At 46.1% G+C, this 20,706-nt stretch overlaps 1 protein-coding gene and 1 pseudogene across 1 annotated transcript in view; one reads left to right on the forward strand and one right to left on the reverse strand.

The window, feature by feature from the left end:
- The first annotated feature begins 1,542 nt into the window (after nt 1-1,542).
- Nucleotides 1,543-20,706, forward strand: part of CHRNA2 (cholinergic receptor nicotinic alpha 2 subunit) — a 315,904-nt gene continuing 296,740 nt past the window's right edge. Inside the window, exon 1 of the mRNA XM_069605647.1 lies at nt 1,543-2,555. Within this exon, the coding sequence (XP_069461748.1) occupies nt 2,486-2,555 (70 nt within the window). The 5' untranslated portion in view covers nt 1,543-2,485. The remainder of the gene's footprint in view (nt 2,556-20,706) is intronic.
- Nucleotides 10,923-20,706, reverse strand: part of LOC138453810 (small ribosomal subunit protein uS5 pseudogene) — a 59,876-nt pseudogene continuing 50,092 nt past the window's right edge.

Here is a 20,706-nt window from a genome sequence, read left to right on the forward strand (position 1 = left end):
CCTCAACTTTGGGCCATCCGCCATTAAAGGGTGACAAGCCCAGTGAAGAAGCTAAGAAGAGTGCATTGACAAGCATCGACCGACGTCCACCTTAAAGGAAATTTTCGAGCCAGTGGACCCCCTCGAGCTGCAACTGACTACACTGTTGACTGTTATTACGCTGCAGTCACTCCATCCGAGATGCCTCAACCAGTGCATCAGACCCGCCGACCAGCACTGAGACAACAATTCCAGACCCCGAGCCGCCATGTAGGCCATCCTGCAGCCGTCAAGCCTCGCTTGCCGAACTGCCTGCCGCCTGATACCCGCAGCTGTCTCCCATCTTGAATGCTGTTACAGAAGCTGCAAAGCGTCCTGAAACCGACTCGACACTTTCAAGCACCAAAAACCTCTACAAGCACAAGGTACACTGTGGTTCTGTTCCCCTGGTCCTTCTCCGAGGCCTGTAGTGACATTGTATGACCCATTGCTCCCTTTGTGCTGAAACCAAGTATCCTTGAACTATTGCGATTAATTACTTTACCGTCTACCCTCCTGTAAGTATCCAGAGACCATCCCTTTTCCTTCTCGATAGTGTCTGTCTTCTGCATTCCTTTACAGGGTGGGTTGTATTTTGTAGTGTGCTAGAACTGTCTTTGTAGTAATAATAAAGTAGATATTTGTATACAACCGCCACCGGGCAGTCCCTTTTATCATTGGGTAATAATTGTATTTTTGCTGTGTTACAACTAACTAACGATCCACAACCTTACAAAGATAAGCCTGCTGTTCAGTCCACGTTACCAACATTGTACAAGGAGATTTATAATTTCCTTGTGATTCCAACCTGTTCGGATCCCTTCTGGTGTACTCGAGGTGTGGGGCTGATTGATGGTTTAGAAAAAGATATTCATCCCATGACCAGTGGTTTCCCGGAAGTTGATTCGTCACAGTATGGCTGGTAGTGCAGGGCAGTGAGTAGGCAGGATGCCAGGTAGATTTTGTGGTGAGTGAGAGTCTACCAAGCATAAGTCTAGTATGGAGTGCTTTTCTGTTTAAGTGGTGGAAGCTTCCACTCCCTGCACAATTGTCTATTCCTGTGTGGACACATATATTCATTTTCTGGCTCGGCTCTCGTTTGGCTCCTAGGGACAAGCCAGAGCGCATGGCTCAGATCTGGCTCGTACGTATCCATTGAATTATCTGGCTTCCCCTCCTCTACTTGCACACATGCATTTGAAAGATAGGACCATAATAGAGACTATAGGCGCGTGCATACACAGCACCAGATCACAACGCACATTATAGAAGAGTATGAATATTATAGTGCTTATATCTTTTGTCTGGCAGCTTCGAATGGTTACAAATGCAAGCTGCTATTGTTATCTCAACTTGGTGATCGACTGAGCTATCTCGCGGTGGCTCTTGAATAAAGAATTGCAAGCACTTTGGTAGCGTACACGCGGATTAAAAAAAAAGCCTGTTGTCTGTGCTCTCTCGCTCTCTCCCGCTCTATCTCTCACTCTCTCTCTCCTTCCTCTCTATCTTCCTCTCTCTCGCTCTATCTTCCTCTCTCTCGCTCTCTCTCCCTCTCTCTCTCTTCCTCTCTCGCTCTAGCTCTCTCCCCTCTCCTTCATATCTATCATCCTTTCTCTCGCTCTCTCTATCTCTCTATCTTCCTCTCTCTAGCTCTCTCTACTGCTCTCTCTTTTCCTCTCTCGCTCGCCCTCCTTCTCTCTCTCCATTCATGCATTTATTAATTAATCCCGGACTTTGCTTGCGCTGGAGCACACAGTTGCACCCGTGTAACAATAACGCTTTGCTTTTTTAGGGTCGCTGTTGTCCGCCACTGGAAGGCTCTGGGAAGCGACTACCCCTGCTTCTGACTAAACCCTTGACAGCATTGGATTCAGTTCACTTGTGGATTTAGGGCACGGTCGGAATCGCTTCGGGTTCGCGGATTCCGAGGTGGTGCGTGGCAGCTGTAGGAAGGGCTGGTGGTGGCGGAGTTCAGCACCGAGGACAGCTCACAGTGGATTGTAACTGCGTGACACCACAAGGACGCCTCCCGGGACAGGGCTGTGATTCAGCACCAGAGACAGCTCCCTGCGGACCAGCGTTGCATCGATCCTTTCAACTCCGAAGATCAGGCGGCGTTTCAGCACCACGGACGCGGGTGAGAGCTAGTTCCCGATTTGCGGGTGCTCCCCTCAATCAGCCCACTGCCTCTCAACCAACCCCTGGATCAAGCACCACACACCCAGCACGCCCGGCCCAAGTGCACAAGCGCCTAGCTGCCGGGACGCTCTGATCATCCATCCTCGTGTAGACCCGTGCAGCACACTCCAGCGCTGCGCGCCCGTGTGCACACGTGCCCCGCAGCCAGAGACGCCCCTGAGTGCCACCCCATGACAAGGCACAGGAGAAGAGCTCCAAGGACCCTCGCCCCTGCAAGGCTTGCCTTTCTGGCACAGCGGAAGCAGCGATTCGCCTCTCTCTGGACACCATGGAGCGCGGAGTGCAAGCATTGATGTTTCCCGGAGTTCTCGTGTTCTGGACCCTCACATTGACGGCAGGTAAGGAGGCCCGCTTTTAATGATGTGCCGCAAAGAGTTCACGTTTTACAGCGTGGTATGCGTATGTGGGGTGAGGGGTTAGGGATGGATTGTGAGTACACAGGCGACGTGCTGGTGAACTTTGCAGATAGATAGTTTGTTTTTCCCAAAGTTCCGCGATAATGAGCTGATTTTCTGCACAATCACAAGGGAAGATGAGCGCGCGCGGGTAATAGTTCCTAGAATGCAAGTCCCCATACCGAATGACTTAACGAGTGTATATTGCACCACCAAATGTGGCGCGGCGCTAAGTTGAAGTGCTGAATAGCACCTTGAAAAGACAAGACCCAGCTAATCGAACCAGGTCCACATTTCGAACATGTCCGACAGTTAACACACACACAGCTTGAAACATAGGCAGTAGGGGACGGCCATTGTTTTTAAGCACCGTGACCACTAACCTCACAACTGGATGGGGCGGATTCGTGCTTGAAAGCTCCCTTCTGCCCCTACACAGAGCCTCGCTTAATTGCACAACCTGCATTGTCCTCCTGTGAGGTCGGGACAGGGCTGGTTTCCCACCAGGTCCTGCTGAATATGTGTAGGGGCCCATTTCAACAAGATGGTTGCCGCCCCCCCCCCCACCTCCCTTGCTTAGAACGGAAAACAGTCTGAGGCTCCCGTGGGGTAGCTACATTAGGGTTAAAAGTCACCAGGTATCACGAGACGGCCAGTCAGTAGAGAGCTGAAACCATAAATGCCCACTGAAAAGCTATAAATCCTTTTTTGTCCAGTGTTAAAAGGCAACAAGGTGATAACTCTTCTGTATGGCACGAGGGAAGTGACAGCCAGTGCTGGAAATGGAAAACATATTGGGGGAACCTTCACTTTTTTGGGGGAGGGGTGGGGCTTTGGTAAGGGGGGCGTGGCCAAGGGGCATGGCCCCAGGCCAGGTTGCACAACACAGTGGCCCTCATTACGACCCAGGTGGTAAGTTACCGCCTGGGTCGTACCCTTACCACCATGGTGTAAACTACGTTTACACCATGGTGGATGGCGGATTTACCGCCCCATTCCAAGGTGAGTGGGGCGGTAAATCCCCATTTCCCATTTTACCCTTCCCCATTCCCATTTTTGCCCCATAGGGCATAATGGGAATGGGGAAAGGCGCTAATTACGCCACCGTAAATTACGGTGGCGTAATTAGCACCAAGGTCCCTTTGCGGCATGGGTTTTAACGCCTGCAAAAAGCAGGCGTTAAAATCACCATCCCGCAAAGGGACCTTGGAATCAGGCGTTAAGGGTCGGCGCCGTTTACGGCGCCGTAAACCCCTTAACGCCTGGGTCCTAATGAGGGCCAGTATCTCTAAATAGAACCCAATCCTGGCGATTTGCATGAAAGCAAAGAGCATTATGGGAACTTCATGATGTCCACAATGTTAAATGTTAAATATGTCATTAAGAAAAACCTTTTAAGCAAATAATGGACTCTTGTGTTTTGATTGGTCACAATACTCCCCCTAACAAAGAGATATCTTTAAAATGCAGGACATACATACCAGTTTGAACAGCTGCAAAACTGTACGTGAGGCTTCGGCAGTGTCTGTATGCAGGAGCGTGTTCTGAAAGGACAAGCTGCAATGTTCAAATCTGCAAAGTTAAAAGGTCCGACTGGGTCTCAGTGTGTGAAAGTGGTGACTGGGATTTAGAGTTCAGCTGGCTCGATTGGGTTCAATGACACAATGCGGTTCAACAAGCGGCAACAGCTCGAGGCTCGAAGAAGATTGGGACTGGCAAGCGATGCTTGAATCGGCACAGCTCAAAGTTTCTCAAAGCGGTTCAAAGTGTAGACCCCTCTCGGTGCCAGCTCCATTGGGTCTTTCCAGCGGCTCAAAAGCATCCAGGGAGCTTGAGACACTTGAATTGTCTCAAAATGCCAGAGAGGTCCAAATACAGCTTCCTATGTTCCTTGAGTGTCTGTGAGACCCTCCACTGGGTCCCTGAGAAAAATGTAGGTCCGTCTTCTGCCCTTGCTAGCCAGAAAGGGACACTTGCAGAGCTTGCCGCTTCAGGTGGAAGAGTCCTGGGTAACAGTGTCCAGTGGCAGACATGTGCGTTCAACAGCAGGTCACTTCAACTCTCGCTTAACTCTACCGTTGGCAATGAGCATTGGCTGAGGCCATCAAAACGTACAATCTGTGCCTTTGACATATTGCCCACCCTGCACCCATTGTCACCTGTTAGCTGTGACACTAGTGGCCTTGTCAAGCAGAGCAGGAGTTCTGTCCCCTTTATGGTGACCCCGGGCTAGTCTCACTCAGAGCAATCAGACAACATACAGCCACTGCCTGTCCTAGTAGGAACACAATGACTATGGCCTCATCCATGAGACCAGCACTGATTATGGCCTCTTTGGGTTTGCTCTTGCAGGCCGGATTTCCCTTTGTATGGGTCAAGTCTCTACACAGAAAATATTGTCTGGGTGTTGAGGTTGTTGGCAGAACAGTGTTAGAGGTACACTCACCCTTCAGACTCATGAACCATATGATGGGGAAGTCCCCTCATATTTTTGGGGGCTTTCCTGGAAGTAGAGTGTCAGCCTTTGTCCATATCATCCTTGTCACTTTATTTTTCTCTGAAGCCTTCTCTTCTGATTTGGACATGCTCATCTGAGCCTCTTCTGGAATCTGTGCCCACAGCTTTGAGCTTTGGCAAGATCCTAGTGCCTGCGATATTCTTGACCAATAGATGCTGGTTTAGGTCAGCCTCACCATATATTAAGAATATGCTTGATTGTGGCCAAATTAAACATTCCTTCAAATCTGTCACTTAGATTCCACCATCCACCCACCACAGAGACACATGTTTAAACACCTTGAAAGTTTGGTTGCCTCTTTGTGAGCGTTCTCTAAAACCCCTAAAGTATTGCTCTGGGTTTTTGCAGAACTTGCTGAGGATGCAACCACTCTGATCCTCAAGCCTTACCAGCTCTCTCTGCTTCTGTCCTTCTAGTGCCGCTCTCCTCTCTTCAAGAAGGTGCTTCCTAGTAGCTGCCTCAGTTACAGTGAGACTACATTGGGACCAAGATGAGACCCGGGACCTTCAGGAAGTCATACTGTCCCCTCTGTGGGAAGAATGGTGGGAGCAACTATCACTGTTGCTCCCCTTCTTCTAAGCACCCCTTTGGAATGGGTACTTGTCTTAGGGCTCAGAGTCATTACCCATTCCCAGGGCCTCCTCACTCATACATGCTACCTCAAAGGCTCTGAAGCATTTCAGGATTACTAAGCTTACTGTCACAGGGGAGCCCGTTGTGCCGAAACCGATCATGAAGGGCACTGCCTTTCACGACCTTCACAGTATCTATGTTCACTTCCATTCCATAAACGTGACCTGGAAGTGTTTCTAATGCTGCCTGCACAGTTATTTTGTTGTGGTGGACTAAGCTCTGGGCACAGTCAAGGTTGGATCCCAACAGATTGCCACTAGTGTGATGAAATGATTACTGCTCTGCCGGACTACAGGGATGAGTAGTGGTTTGCTAACTACTACTCAGCCCCACACTACTGCCAAACCAGCATTGACATCAGTCATAAAAGTGAACTGGGAGACCGCAGCAGTTTAAGACGAGGTAGCAATACCCTGGAGATGAATGGGAATGCAGAAGTTACTCAAACATCAATAATCGAAATGACTCAAAAATATAACTTTTAATATCAATTATCTAAAACAGGGAGTACAACGGACATCAACGGAAGTCTCAGTGCATGGTTTCTCAATTTGCTTCAGAACAAACAATGCATTTATAGTAAAAACTCATAATTGATGACGTCAACCTACGTATCTACTAACGTCATCCTATGTGGCAAACTACAAAAACCTAGTGCAATTGTGATTGGTTCTAAGGGAACATCTAAGTATACGTTCCATACTAGTCTAAGAGAGTGATAGGCTTCTTAACATCAGGTGGGGCAACTAAACCCTCCCCTCAAACAGGTCACTATGAACATCACTAAAAACACAACGTCCCATTGGTTACACAAACTGTAAGACCCTTAATCACGCTGCCCCCTACAATTGGTTGGCTCTCTAATCTCTGTCAGTACTTTTCCATCTACGTAAGCAGCACTCAGGCTGGGCTTCCAGGTGCTGGTGAGCTAGTCTTAACCATAGCTTCCCACCAATTAGCATATCATCTATCATCACCTCAGTGGTCTGCTGTTAATTAAGATTTTGAACTCGGACTTGGAAATGTTCCTTGCTCTGGAGAATTCAGGGGAGTGAAGGCACGCTCTGCCTTCATGAGTAGGTGTGGTCGTCATGTTTGCCCAACTTCATCCCTTCACATGACTGAAGACCACAAAACCGAGCTCTAATGCATTTAAAATACTATTTTCTAATAGACCTCTGACGTATTCCTTGTTTTTGTCAATGTCTTCTGAACAGGTGTTTCGTTCTTTCACACAATTTGTATCCAATGTCTGCTCACCCCAGCCTGATACGACCATGGCTTCTTGGGCTCATCCAGCCTTGCCTTTCTGAGTTTCACTCCTGTTAATTCATTCAATTGTTTTTAACTGCGAAACACTGGAAAAGAGACCTTCTTTTTTTAGTCCAGCTCTGCTATAATACGTAGTGGAAACATCCATTCTTTACTCACTCCTATATATGATTATGTTGGTGCATGCTGCAATCTTTTCGCTATAAAGCAAGCCTCAAGAAAACTTTGTCTGCTTGTGTTTCTTTGCATATGTCCACGTGTAACATGACTTGATATCTTCATCAGTTCTGTAGCATACGTTTCTTCATCTTGATATCCAAGATGTCACTTATCTTTGATACTTTCTTGATGCCTTATAGAATATCTTCATTCTCTTGTCTCTGCATCTCTTCTATGTACGTCAGTGTTGCTTCATATTTGACGTCAACATTCTTCTCTTCCATTCAGCTGTCTACTGGGATTTCATTCAAATGGCCATCATACTGTCTCGTATGCAGGTATGGTTTTCTCAATGGGAACCGTGCTTCCAGGATTCTCCTTGGTATCTGTATGTTCAATGGCTTGGCTCGTGTCTCACACTCTGGTTCCCAACATATAGGCAATATGGGCGAGGTGGGGGTTCTTGACTCCTTCTCTACAAAATTGAAATAAGCACAGTATATGTGCATACCTACTTCACCTCTTTGAGATAGCATGGGGCGAGGGCAGGTTATCATCTTCAAGAGGGTGTGTGATCTAGCAAAGAAGCATTCTAACAACAGTAGGCAGCAAAATGAAAGAAATGCTCAATCAAAGTTCATTCAAAATAAGACTTTAATTAAACTAAAAGATCAGAACAACGAATAAAACATTGGCAACACCCACTGTAAGGAGATTCACAGTGAAAGCAAACTTTGGGGAAAAGAGGCACTTTGGGTATGAAGAACAGGGGTCTCTGCAGGTGGCACAGTGTTGGGAGGATGGCTCAGGGGCAACATGCTCGCCTTGGAATCAAGACGACACAGAGCACCACAGGTTTTATCCCTGGGTCCGCGCTTAGAAACCTCTGGGTATTCAGCGTGTTAAAAATAACTTATCATATCATATCACATTTTCAAGAAAATGTCTTCAAGGGGGTATGCAGTGATTTTACTGAATGGAAAATAACAAACAACATTTTCACCTAAACATTTTTGATGAAAAAAATACAGAATTTCTTTAAATATATATATATATATATATATGGGGGTGGGGTAAGGGGTTGAAACGGGTGGGTAGGGCCTTGGGTGGGAATATAAATGAAGGGAAACAAGGGGCATGGGGGCGACACCCCAAATAATAAACAAAAAATTGGTATTTATTTTGTAAAAAATGTTTAGTTAAAAAAGATGTTGTTATTTTTCAATTCGGTAAAATCACATGTAACCCTTCAAGGTATTAAGTGAGGTCTTATATGTCAATAGTGCCCCTATCAAGAGGCTAATGGGATTGAACCACTGTTAGCTTAGTGTCTTTTTTCAAGTGCTTGGCAGGGCCAAGCAGGGTTTCTGGGTGCCTCCTGGTGCGTTCAATCAGGTTTTGAGTCAGTGAAGCTGGTTTGATGGAATTTAGCAATGTGGTGCAATTAATAAGTGGGACACGCGGTGAAGTTCAAATCCACGTAGGTCTAAGATTTGACTGGCTCTCGAGGCATGAAAGGAGCAATTTGACTTCAGCACCAAGCTAGATCGACTGAGTGCAACCACGCAATGCAGTGTGACAAACAGCAATGGCTCGAGGCTTGAAGAGGGTTGGGATAGGCAGGCGATGGACGGATTGATACACCTGGAAGGCGTTAAAAGCGATTCACGGCGTAGCGTGTCAAAGACTGCTCCATTTCTTCATCACAGAAGGGCCCCTAAGACAAACTAAATATAGGACATCATTACGAGTTGGGTGGTATTTCGGTGATAAATCTGCTGGAATAATGCCCAACTGAATTACAGTTACCGACACTTGGTCTAGCAGAATTACTGCCAGATTACACGCGGCAGTGGCAGAGTTAAGTCCATTGGCCTCTATGGGGCATTTCTGGCAGAATGACAGCCAGCAGAATTAACACCACAGTAATTCTGCCGATTTTGCCAATTTTTAGCTGCAAGTGGGAGGATTTACCTCCAGCATGATGCTGGGGGTAAATCCGCCACTCCAGGGCCATACCCGTAATATGGCAGTGCGAGAAAGGTGGCAGTAATTCCATTACCACTAATTTTTACCCACACCACCATACTTGTAATGAGCCCCTATAGTGGTTTATCTATATTTAAGCACAGTTCTGCCAGCAAGCTGTGCAGCCATGCAGGTCAATATAGTTGGAATCATGGGTGCCAACTGTTAAAGGCAGTCCAGAGATGTTGGAATGAATTTGATTCCAGCAAAGCTGTTTTAGGAATGTACTCTGTAAAATCACTCTGAAGTCATTCTTAGGTGCCATGTTGCCATATCATATTACAGCTGCTGGTGTGTCAGCAAACTATCCATATGTAAACTATACTTATTTAGCATGGAGCATTGGAAAGTGAGGTCTGTTTAGCAGAGCTCACTTTTTGAGAGGGAAAACGAGTATCATTTTGTATTGAATTAAATAAAATGTGCTCAGGATTGCACACACTGGCAGATGGCATTCTGTCACATATACAAACATAACAATTTTGAGGAATTCGACCATTCGCACAGTGGGTCTGCGCTCGCCTAGGTTTTTTGAAATTTTAAATGAAATTGAATGATGGTAGTTCAACCTTTGGAAAATGTGTGGGACTAATCCGCACACATTTTCCTATGCTCACTGCACAATGTACACATAGACCTGTGTACTCTGGGTGGACACAGCCTACAGGTGCATTCCCTCCTGTCATATTTATTTGAGATATGACAACCAGGAGTACACCATGTCATCTCAGGAGGGGGCCAAACCTTCCCCCTGTCATGGCCAGCCTAATTAACTATCAAAGGCTCCATGGATCCACCCTGTCCTTTTGTTGGTTCATGTCGCTGGTGACAGTGATTAACATGATTAACATACTAATAGAGTGTGCTTCAAACAGGCCCACATGGAGCCTGGCTGTAGAGGTTAACAAAGGAGACAGGAAACCCGAACCATATGAACTGTGTCAACCTGAAGCCAGCTCCCATCCTTAGTATCAATTGACAGTGACATGTCATGTCTGGGACTTCGTGTACTACAGTAGTCATTCCCACAGGGGGACCCCATTCAGAAGGCATGAGTATTTGGATTTACGGCACCAGAAAGTCTGGTCTCACTGCAGCTGCAAGGGAGACCTGCCGCTTTAATCAGGAACTACAGAGAGACTTTGATCCACAACACACAGGAAGATGGGTGGGATTTAGTATGACATGTTTTCACCCTTTTACCTTTTCTGTTGCAAAGAACTCTGGTTATGATATCATGCATACAGGAGATTGTTGGTGGGGACCCATGATAGGTTCATTAAGGTAGGCTTGGCCTACCACGACGCCTGTGCTCCATTTGACTTTAATAGAGAGTTGAGCCCGTCTTTTGGGTAGATCATCTGAAGACTTTTAAAGTAGTAACAAGAAGAACTCAGCATTGGACCCTGGCTGAATGTGCAGTCTCCTGTACATCTTCCACCAGTGGAAGAAGGCCAGGACCTCCAAGAGGGAAGCAAAATCCCTCCCCTAAACATCTCCCAGGGCACAGAGCGAGATAACGAATTCAGAGGACCCTCTGCAGCTCCAGAATCGGTACCCAGCCAGCACAAAGCGTGCCCTGCTAATCTCTGCAGCCGGCTTCCTAGGTCTCTGAACCAAACCAAGGACAAGGAAGCTGCCTGCAACACTCTCTGCAGCCATAGGCCCGCCACCATTTTTTTTCATTTTTTTTTCAATGTTTAACCATTTCTATTTTCTGGCATAAACAGGTTATGTTGGGGTAGCACCAAGAACACAGGAACAGCTGCTGCCTTGGTGTTCTGCACAGACACTCTGGTGGGGGTCTTAGATAAGTAGTCAGTGTACTCCTGGTATGGAGACCTGGTGAAAACTGTCTCCTTCCAAAGATCTGGGGTCAGGTAGCTGCAAGTCTTTGAGATGGCATCAAAGGTGGCCTTTGCGAAATTGCCCAGTGTGGCCGTGCAGCCCCTTGCTCAAGTATAACCGTCGTCATAACCAGCCATCATCAATAGTTTCTTGGGAACAGGTGTCAACACAAGGCCAGTATGCCGGGGTGCAGGAATCAGACGCACAAGAACTGAACCACAGTGACTAGTCATCTTGCAAGGCACAGTGTGGGGTATGCCAATCTTGTTACCCCAGTAACCTCGCCTTACTGGCACAATGGACAAATTTGCCAGAATGATGGCGTCATGAATAGCAGTCGCAACCTCCTTGGAGCATTTTACCCCGAGCCCAACATGGCCGTTATAGTCCCCAATGGCAACAAAAGCCTTAAACCTGGTACGTTTCCCGGCCCTGGTATTTTTCTGGACAGGCATGATCTTGAGTGCCTCATTCTTTAGTGAGGAGGCCAGGAAGAAATCAATTATCTCTGACTCCTTGTTTGGGAGGGAAAGAGATATATATCCTCGAGAGACTTTATCTTCATGTCCTTGACAAGTCGGCCAAGCTTTGATACAGGAACCCACTCCTTCTCATCCGCCTTCCCGCGGGCCCCACGGCCTCTTCCGCAGCTCCGTCGCTCCACCTTAAAGGACAACAAAAACCCAGTGAAGAAGCTAGGAGAAGTGCATCAACGAGCATCTACAGATGTCCGCCTTAAAGGACATTTTCGAGCCAGTTGAGCCCCTCGAGCTGCAACTGACTGCACCACTGACTTTTGTTACACTGCAGTCACAAAAGCTGTCCGAGATGCCTTGATCAGTGCTTCAGAACTGCCGACCAGCACTGAGACAATGATTCCTGACTCCGAGCCACTGTATATGCCAGCTTGCAGCCACCCGTGCAGCTTCTATCGCCGAACTGCCTGCCGCCTGATACCCGCAGCTATCACCAATCTTGAACTCTGTCGTAGAAGCTGCAAAGCACCCCATGTTCTGACTCAACCCTGTCGAGCACCAAGAACGTCAACAAGCACAAGGTACTTTGCGGTTCTGTCACCCTGGTCATCCTCCGAAGGCCCCTAGTGACATTTTACGACTCATTGCTCCTTTTTCGTTGAAACCAAGTATCCTTGAACTATTGCTATTAATTACTTTACCGATTTCCCTCCTATCAGTATTCAGACTGCATCCCTTTTCCTTCTTGAAACTGTCTGTCCTCTGCATTCCTTTACAGGGTGGCGTGTATTTCGGAGTGTGCTAGAACTGTCTGTTGTGATAATAATAAAGTAGATATTCTTATATAACCTTCACTGGACAGTCCCTTTTATCATTGGGTAATAATACTTTTTTCGCTGTGTTGCAACTAACCAACGATCCACGACCTTTTGCAGATAAGCCTGCTGTTTCTTCGACGTTACCAAAATTGGACAAGGGGATTTATAATTTGCCTGTGTTTCCAATCTGTTTGGATCCCTTCTGGTGTACTAGATGTGCGAGGCTGATTGATGGTTTATAAACCGGTATTCATACCTGGACCACTGGTGCCCCGGAAGTTGATTTGTCACAATAATCCATTGCTTTAAATAAACCATTAAATGTGTCCATGAGTCCCAAGCCGGTATGCTGTTTGTCACATAACCACACAGTCATTGTAGTAGAAAGAAAAGTATAGTTGTTGTATCTGCCGCACACGTGAGAGCATCCCAACATTCTATTTTGTTTTGCCAACGCATGCGCATCTGCTGCTGTGACAGTTGACAGTTGGTACCTGCTATACTTTGCCTAACTGACTCGACTGATTTAGCCGCATGGGTCTTGTCTCATTAAAGCCTATTCCTTGCCTTATTTTGGAGTGCGCCTCTTCTATTACCACACCTTAGTGGTGACGAGGATGGCGAGGTATGATGACCCCATTGCAGCATTTTGCTGGCAGTGTTTGTGGCCTGTGTGGTTACTGGAGGGTCCGGGCCCAGCTGGGTTTTAGGGTACCAGTGTTCTGTCAGCTGCGATGGAGTAGTTCCAGAGTAAAGTGTTTGTGTCTCTCAGAAACATGGAGTCGGAGATTAAGGTCGGGGCTAGCTCCTATGTTCTGTCAGCCCCGTCTGTCATCGAGTCACAGGACGCAGTTATTGCTGGCAAGCGCGAATACAGCACGAACGGGACGCCACGGTGAGTTTTGGTGCCTGCAACAGTGAACCTCTCTGATCAGAGCCTGGCCTGAGGCTCGGGAAGTGGTGGATCACTGCAGCCTTCATTGTCGGAGCCAAGATCGGGACTCAGGAGGTGGGCTTTGAGGGGCCCTTGGGGGCACAAAGTAAAGTTGTGGTTTCCGACCATGGGTGCAGTGTATCTGTATTCCACAGAATCCTGTCAGGCCGGGTAATTGTTGCCGGCACATGGTGGGGGCACTGTACTGCTGGCCTGTGTGTGCTGCTTGTGCACACATCTTCTGTCCGGCAGGAGTGGACCAGAAAGCAAGCACAGTCAGATACGCTGCGATTAGTCGGCGTCAGAGCTCGGATCGAGGTTAAGCGCCTTTCTGCTGGATGTACATGGAGGGAGGTTGTCTGTATTATTGTGGGCGGGGCAGCCTTCAGCACATGATCGTGAAGGAACACATGTCTAGCGTGTGTTATGCTCCTCCTACAGTCAGGATGAGGGTTCGGTTGACTGCGCTAGGTGTGGCTGAGCTGAGTGGGAGGACTTTGCTGGGAGGTGACGGGGTGAGAGGCAGGAGGAGGAGCAGTGTGATGTTGGATTTTGTGAGGCAGACGGGGCGGTGGGAGGAGTTGTGAGTTTATGTAAGCTAAGTAATGATTGGTGGGTCTGGTGCACATCATCCTTTAGGATGGGGAAGCGCCTGCGTGGGTCCGCCCACGCCTCCGATAATTGAAAGAAAGAAAGAAAAAAAGAAAGAAAGAAAGAAAGAAAGAAAGGAAGAAAGAAAGAAAAAGAAAAAAAGAAAGAAAGAAAGAAAGAAAGAAAGAAAGAAAGAAAGAAAGAAAGAAAGAAAGAAAGCTTCTATTTCAGACAAAATATATATACATTGCTTGTGTTTGGCGGCACCCTCTGTATCGGCAAGAACAGCTCCTCCTCCAGGCTTGCTCCAGTGGGAAACTTCATCTAATTACATGAGGCGTTGTTTTTAAAACATCTTAGGAACATTTTATGTTTTCCAAACATATTTTGAAGTCGTAATATAAGTCCTGCTTAGCTTGTGTTAACAACAGGACATACGTGTTAGACTAGTATGCATAGCACTGTGTCTGTTTTGTGGGTTGTGCATCACAACAAGTGTGTGGATATACTATCCTCAAATGCATGATATATTATTAGTGGATATTCCTGCAGTTGGGCATTTTTGGGGGGAATGTATATTGTTGGGGAGTGTGGATTTGCATATCATTTTGCTGTTCGGGGTTGCACTCCATCTTACCTGTGGTGAGCGTACTTTCATCATTGTCATTGCCATGCAGAACCTTGATCCACCTCTGAAATGTCTAGTTACACCAGGGGAACCACCAGTACCATGGGAGGACTGGAAAGATCTTTTCAAATATTATTTTGTAGCATCTGGGTTTGAAAGATTTTCTGATGAAAGGAAGTTTTCTACTCAAGAGTGATAAAGAATTTCCCAGATATTCAAGGGGTGGATAGAGAGGATGGGGAAGTCGGGGATGGTGATGGCTTATATGGGAAAGCTATGAGGAAGTTGGAACCTCAATATGGTAAACAGGTCAATATTGGTTTGGAAAGGTATACGTTTTTCTCAAGGAAGCAGGCAATTTGAGAATCAGCGGATTATTGTGTGGCTGCTTTGGGAGGGTTACTGTCTTCGTGCAAATTTACGGGGAGGGAGGCTGAAAAATGAAAGAACAGCAAAACCCTGCCGTTACAGGAAGCCTTATCTGTTGCTAAGGGTATGGAACTGACGAGTAGGTGTCTCAAGGGAGCGAATGCAAAAACCGCCAAGGAGAATGTAAGTATGATAAAGGACAGTGGGGGGACAACAGATCCTGTTTGTGATTCGAAGAACGTGTGCAGAGTAATAAAAGTTCAATAGAACAGGAGGAAGCCAAAATGCCCAGCAAGTTACCCGCAAAAGGCATTGCTCAATATGTGGATTCGAAAAGAACACCCTTAACCCTAAAGAATGTCCTGCCATGACAGGGAAATATAGGAAGTGTGGCAGATCTGGATATTTTGCAAGATTTTGCAAGGCGAATAACAATGTAGCAGAGGGTGAGGTGAGTGTGAGTTGTGTGTTAGAAGCAAGGAATGTGTGGTCCAACACGATTATACACATTGTGGGGGAAGTGGGAGATGATGAAGATGGGGGGTATACTCAACCAGAGGTGGATATTGTGATGGGCGGGTGTCCCATGAAGGCATTGGCTGATTTCGGGATCACTATATACTTTTATTTCAGAGGAGAATATGTGGAGATAAGGGGTGGCAGGAGTCACATGTTACATTCAACAGATATCCAGGCCAAGGCTTATATGCGGGTGGCAAAATTGATATACAAGGTTTTGTGTGGTGCAACGTTGCATATGTCAAACATTCATGTTAAGGTGTATGTGGCTGAAAAAGGGGACTGTTTATTGGGATGGAAGCACCAAGAAAAGCTTGGATTGGAGTTACACCCTGGAAAAGTGGTACAAACAAGGTCGATTGGTAAGGATACATCAGAGAAATTCATGGAAGTGGTGGGTAGTGAGTTCAGTGATGTTTTCCGCAAAGGGATTGGTAAACTGCTCGGATATTGCCATGAAATTCAGCTGGTGGAGAGCGCCAGGCTGTGTGTACACAAGGTGAGGAATCTACAGTTTGGTGTTAAGGGGAAGGTGAAGTTGGAGTTGCAGGGCCTATGCCAACAGGTGGGCATTGAACCGATTAAATGTAGTGAATGGTTATCACCCATTGTCATCAACCAACTTCCTGTTGGAAGGATTAGGCTTTGCTTTGATTTAAGATATTTGAATCACAATATATTAGTTAACAGATACCCGTTACCTGTGGTTAATGAAATGTTGTTAACCATGGAGAAGGCAGTGTCGTTTTCCACATTGGACTTATCGGTAGTATACCACCAGGTGGAGTTGCACCACACATCAAGAGCACTTCCTGCTTTTATCACACCCATGGGCGCTTATCAGTTTAAAAGATTACCTTTCAGCTTGGCAAAAGCATGTGCTGTTTTTCAGAAATTCATTGAAGATCTGTTAAGAGACATTGCAGACATCCGATGCTTCCAAGACGATATTGCTGAGGGTGGGAAAACTGAGTTAGAGTACGGTGTGAGAGTGAATGAGGTCCTTAGAAGGCTCGAGGTGGCGGGACTGACTGTCAAGAGGGACAAGTGTCAATTTATGGTACAAAAACTATCATTCTTGGGTTACAGTTTGTCGTGAAGAGGCCTGGAAACTCGTCAAGAAATGGTTGATGCTATTTTGGAGATTAGAGCTCCTGTTAACAAGGATGAGCTGAAGTCATTTCTAGGTCTCATCAAATTGTATGCCTACTTTATAGAGAACCTTTCAGCTAAGAGTTCTATATTGAGAGATTTTCTGAGGGTCAGGGTGAAATTCATGTAGGGAGAGAAGGAAGAGAAGGTATTCAGGAGAATGAAGGAAGAGGTGGCTAATGCACCCACACTACACCCACACTACACAGGTTTTATCCCTTGGCAGAGACCACATCACTGTGGATGCTTGTACCTGCGGTCTGGGTGCGGTCCTTAGTCAATACAGGAAGGGCATGGAAGTACTGGTAGTGTTTGCTTCACGGGCCCTTAATGCTGTTGAATCCAGGTAATCCACTATTGAGAGGGAGAGTTTGGCATTTTACTGGGCTTCTAACTAAGTGGTTTGGGATTGGCCACTCCCAGGATTGTCAGATGGCTATCTACCCTTCAGGGCTTCAACTTTGTAGTCAGATTTGTTCAAACGTGTTGTAATACTGTAGCCGATTGCTTGTCGAGGTCCTCCAGGCTGTGTTCTGAGGAAGTAGAGGTGGCGAGTGATGAATGGATTGTGCAGGTGGTCAATACTGTGAACTGTACATTTTCCAAAGAGGTTTGGTTGGAGGGCATTGATATTGATAGCGAGTTGAAAGAGCCAAAATGAGTGGGAATGGTGATGTGGGAAGAAGGTCAGTTCACCTTTCTATAAGATCAGAGACGAGATGAGCAGCTCTAAGTGCAGTTTAGCTAGAAGTACAAGATTGGTTCCCCCAACATCAAGCTTGCATAGAGGGTATCTTGGTAAGAGCTTGACCAAACACAGGTTGAGAGCAACATTTTGGTGGACCGGCATGGATGGCATAGTGGATGAGGAGGTAGGCGCTTGCCCCTTGTGGTGCGAGTGATGAATCGCTAAAAACTCAGAAGATGGAAATTGGGAATGTAGATGTGCCAGAGCACTTGTGGGAGAAAGTGGCGATAGATTTAATGGGTCCCATGAACATGTTGGGACAGGAATATAGATTTGCCATTGTAATGGTTGATTAAGCATCAAGGCGGTTTGAGGTAGAGTTTGTGGAAAACATTTCCACCAGGTGTGTGATCGATTTTATGGAAAGTTTGTTTGCTAGAGAAGGATACCCCAAGGTTGTGATTTCTGACAATGGTGTTCAATTAGTGTCTCGTGAGATGTGGGAATTCTTGGAAGGAAATGGCATTGAAAATCACTGTACCTTCTTATATAATCCTAAGGCTAATGGACAAGTCGAACGCACTAATGGAATTATCAAGGAAAGTATTCAATTAACATTCTTCAATGGTCTTGATTGGAGAACAAGTGTACAAGAAATGATGAGGGCGTTTAGAGACACGTCACATATATTGACTGGTGTAACACAGTTTGAGAAGATGAGGGGCAGGAAAATGCGCTCAGAGATATTCCCTCACTGGCTAGTTGTAGATAAACAGTGTGCTAGTTAACATACGTATCTGGATGGGAAGCAGTGGCTAATCTAGCTGGAGCAAAACACTAGCCTAGACACGTAGTAACACTTATGATGCTTACTTCATTATAGATGCCCAGAAAAGTATGACATGACACAGTAAGAAATGGCTAGACTGGCTGCACCCAAATGTCAGTATAGACAGGTAATAACAGTTATAATGCTCACTTTATTAGAGATGCCCTGTAAAACTATAAAGCTACAGTAAGAAAGGACTAGACTTGCTGTTCCAAAATGAGAGTCTAGACACATATCATGCCTGCTTTATCATGTATGTCCATTACATGATAGTGTGCCCCCACCTACCCCACCCTCCTGGCACATTCCCTATCCATCCAACCCTCCTCCTCTAACCCCAAACTCAACCCCTTGGCCCTGCATTACCCCCACATCCCTCTTCCTCATCCCAATACATACGTATGAGGCAAAGTGCTTCATGGGCAAGTATTGGGACGAGGAAAAGTAGGACTAGGAGTAATGGAGATTACAGATAATTGTATCGGGAGGATAGCTCAGGGGCCACGGGATCGCCTTCGAAGCAAGACTGCACAGAGCAATGCAGGTTCGATCCCCGTGTCTGCGCTTAGAAACCTCTGGGTATTAAGCGTGTTATAAATAACCAATTAAAATCTAGGTATTGAACAGAAGCCCACCATTCACATGCTCATTTATACTGCACCCATCCACCGTTCACTCACACTCCCAGCCACCCATACATCATGAATGCACGCACACACACATTTAGAAAAACACATGTTCTTATTTTTTCCAAATCCATTGCTGCTCCGACAAGGAACTCCTCTGCGGGCAGGCCTATCTCCCATGCTCCAGGCACGCAAGGAACCAGCTCTGTTTCCTGTCATGGACAGAGCCGGTGAGACAGCCTTCCATGTCCTGTGGGCAATGATCGAGTGTACAAAAAGAACTAGTGGAATTATTTTCCTGCTGGCCTGACCCCGCTCCCCACAAATCCCATCCCTATGCCCCTTACAAACCCCCAAACAAATGCACCTGCTATTTAAGGGTACGTTCCTTCTTCCTACACTTTTATTATAAAATGAAACCATTCTGGAACGGTTTCTTTTTAAAATAAAACTATAGGAACAGTAACATTTAATTTAAAAAAGTAGAGGAGCACCGCTCCCGCCCACTTCGACCACTGCCTGTTGGGGGTTGTGGGAGAGGGTTCTTTTTGAAGAAATGAAAACCATAACAGAAATAATCGTTTTACAGCCCTCTTTACTTTCGGTTTCTCTCTGTACCTGCAGACCCCAGGGTAGCTGAGGAGTGGCCACGGGTAGCTGAGGAGTGGCCAGGGGTCACAACCTGTTGACCCCCCAATTGATGTCCCTGATAGGAGCTATGTTTCCCCCTCACGTTTCCCACCCACTCGTTAAACATCACTTGGTTTCACGCTTGCATGGTATGTTCATGCTGTCGTAAAACAAATGTGGAATCCAGTGGCTTTTTACACCAGCCAACAGGCAGGTAGATTCCATAGGAGTCGGTTGTAAATGCTGCAAACAAAGGCATACAGGCGTTAACGTCTGCATGTATTCCTTTGCTTTGCCCTTCACAGAGCAAATGTTGAACATTTCCCGGAGGAGACCTGTGTGCACCAAGGTGCAAATTTAACAGGTCCCCTGAGGGCCATTTTCCGCCCGGATGGAAAATGACTTCCCCAAAAACAAGGGAAAACAGATGCAGCTTGGGGCCGCCTGCTCTGCGAAATTGCCCTAACTTGTTTGTCCTTTCAGTGGACGATGTGATGTTCACTCAGAGAGTAGCTTCTCACTGGCTGAAATTGGATGATCCTGAAAAGGACCAACTCAATGATCAGAATGATCTTTTATTTGTGTTTATTGAACACAGAATCAGTCATTATTGCAGAATAATTGCCCACGTGTATTACTTTCAGCAAAGCTTGTCAACCAAAAATAAATAGCTGAATTTTGATGTTATTGATCAAAGTGCAAAAGCTTGAAAGTAAAAGCTGGGAGAAACAACTTGTTTAGTCCAAGGGTCAAGTAGAGGGTACACGCGGGTGGACGGACTCCACCCACTTTTTTCAAAGGGTGTGCTCAAAAATGTCGTCTCTTGGTTTTGTGTGTGTGTTGATTTCATGAAAGTCAAATGACATTCGTCCTGTGCAATTGAGGCGGTTATGCAGCGCCAATTCAATGAATTGTGCCCATTTCACCTTGATATGCTAATTTCTGGCCGACTCACAACCTATTTTGTTTGTTAATGAGGCCACCCACTTCTTTTTATTAGGATTTGACCCCTGGCTTAGTCCATACATGTAATAAAAAGGACAATTTAATGACACATTTAACTAGCTTTAGTTTATTTTAATGTAAACAAAATGTACAAAGTCGCAACCACGGCCTGAAAGTATCAAGGCGCTATGCATCATGTAATAAAATGCAGCAATTTACAATATGACAATATTATACAAAATATAACGAAATCATCAAAACGTAATCTAAACATATACAATAAGAACAGAAATCAGGTACAAGCCGTAGGTATGAGAGTACCCAGAATTAATTGATACTTTTTTTATTGTGTTCCGCTATAGCTCTCCATGCTAGACTCCTCCAACTTCTAAGCACTGTAATAACAGGTGTTATCATCACTACATTTATTA

Source organism: Ambystoma mexicanum, chromosome 4p (genome assembly GCF_040938575.1).
Source record: "Ambystoma mexicanum isolate Mex_15411 chromosome 4p, UKY_AmexF1_1, whole genome shotgun sequence".
Classification (NCBI taxonomy): Eukaryota; Metazoa; Chordata; class Amphibia; order Caudata; family Ambystomatidae; genus Ambystoma; species Ambystoma mexicanum.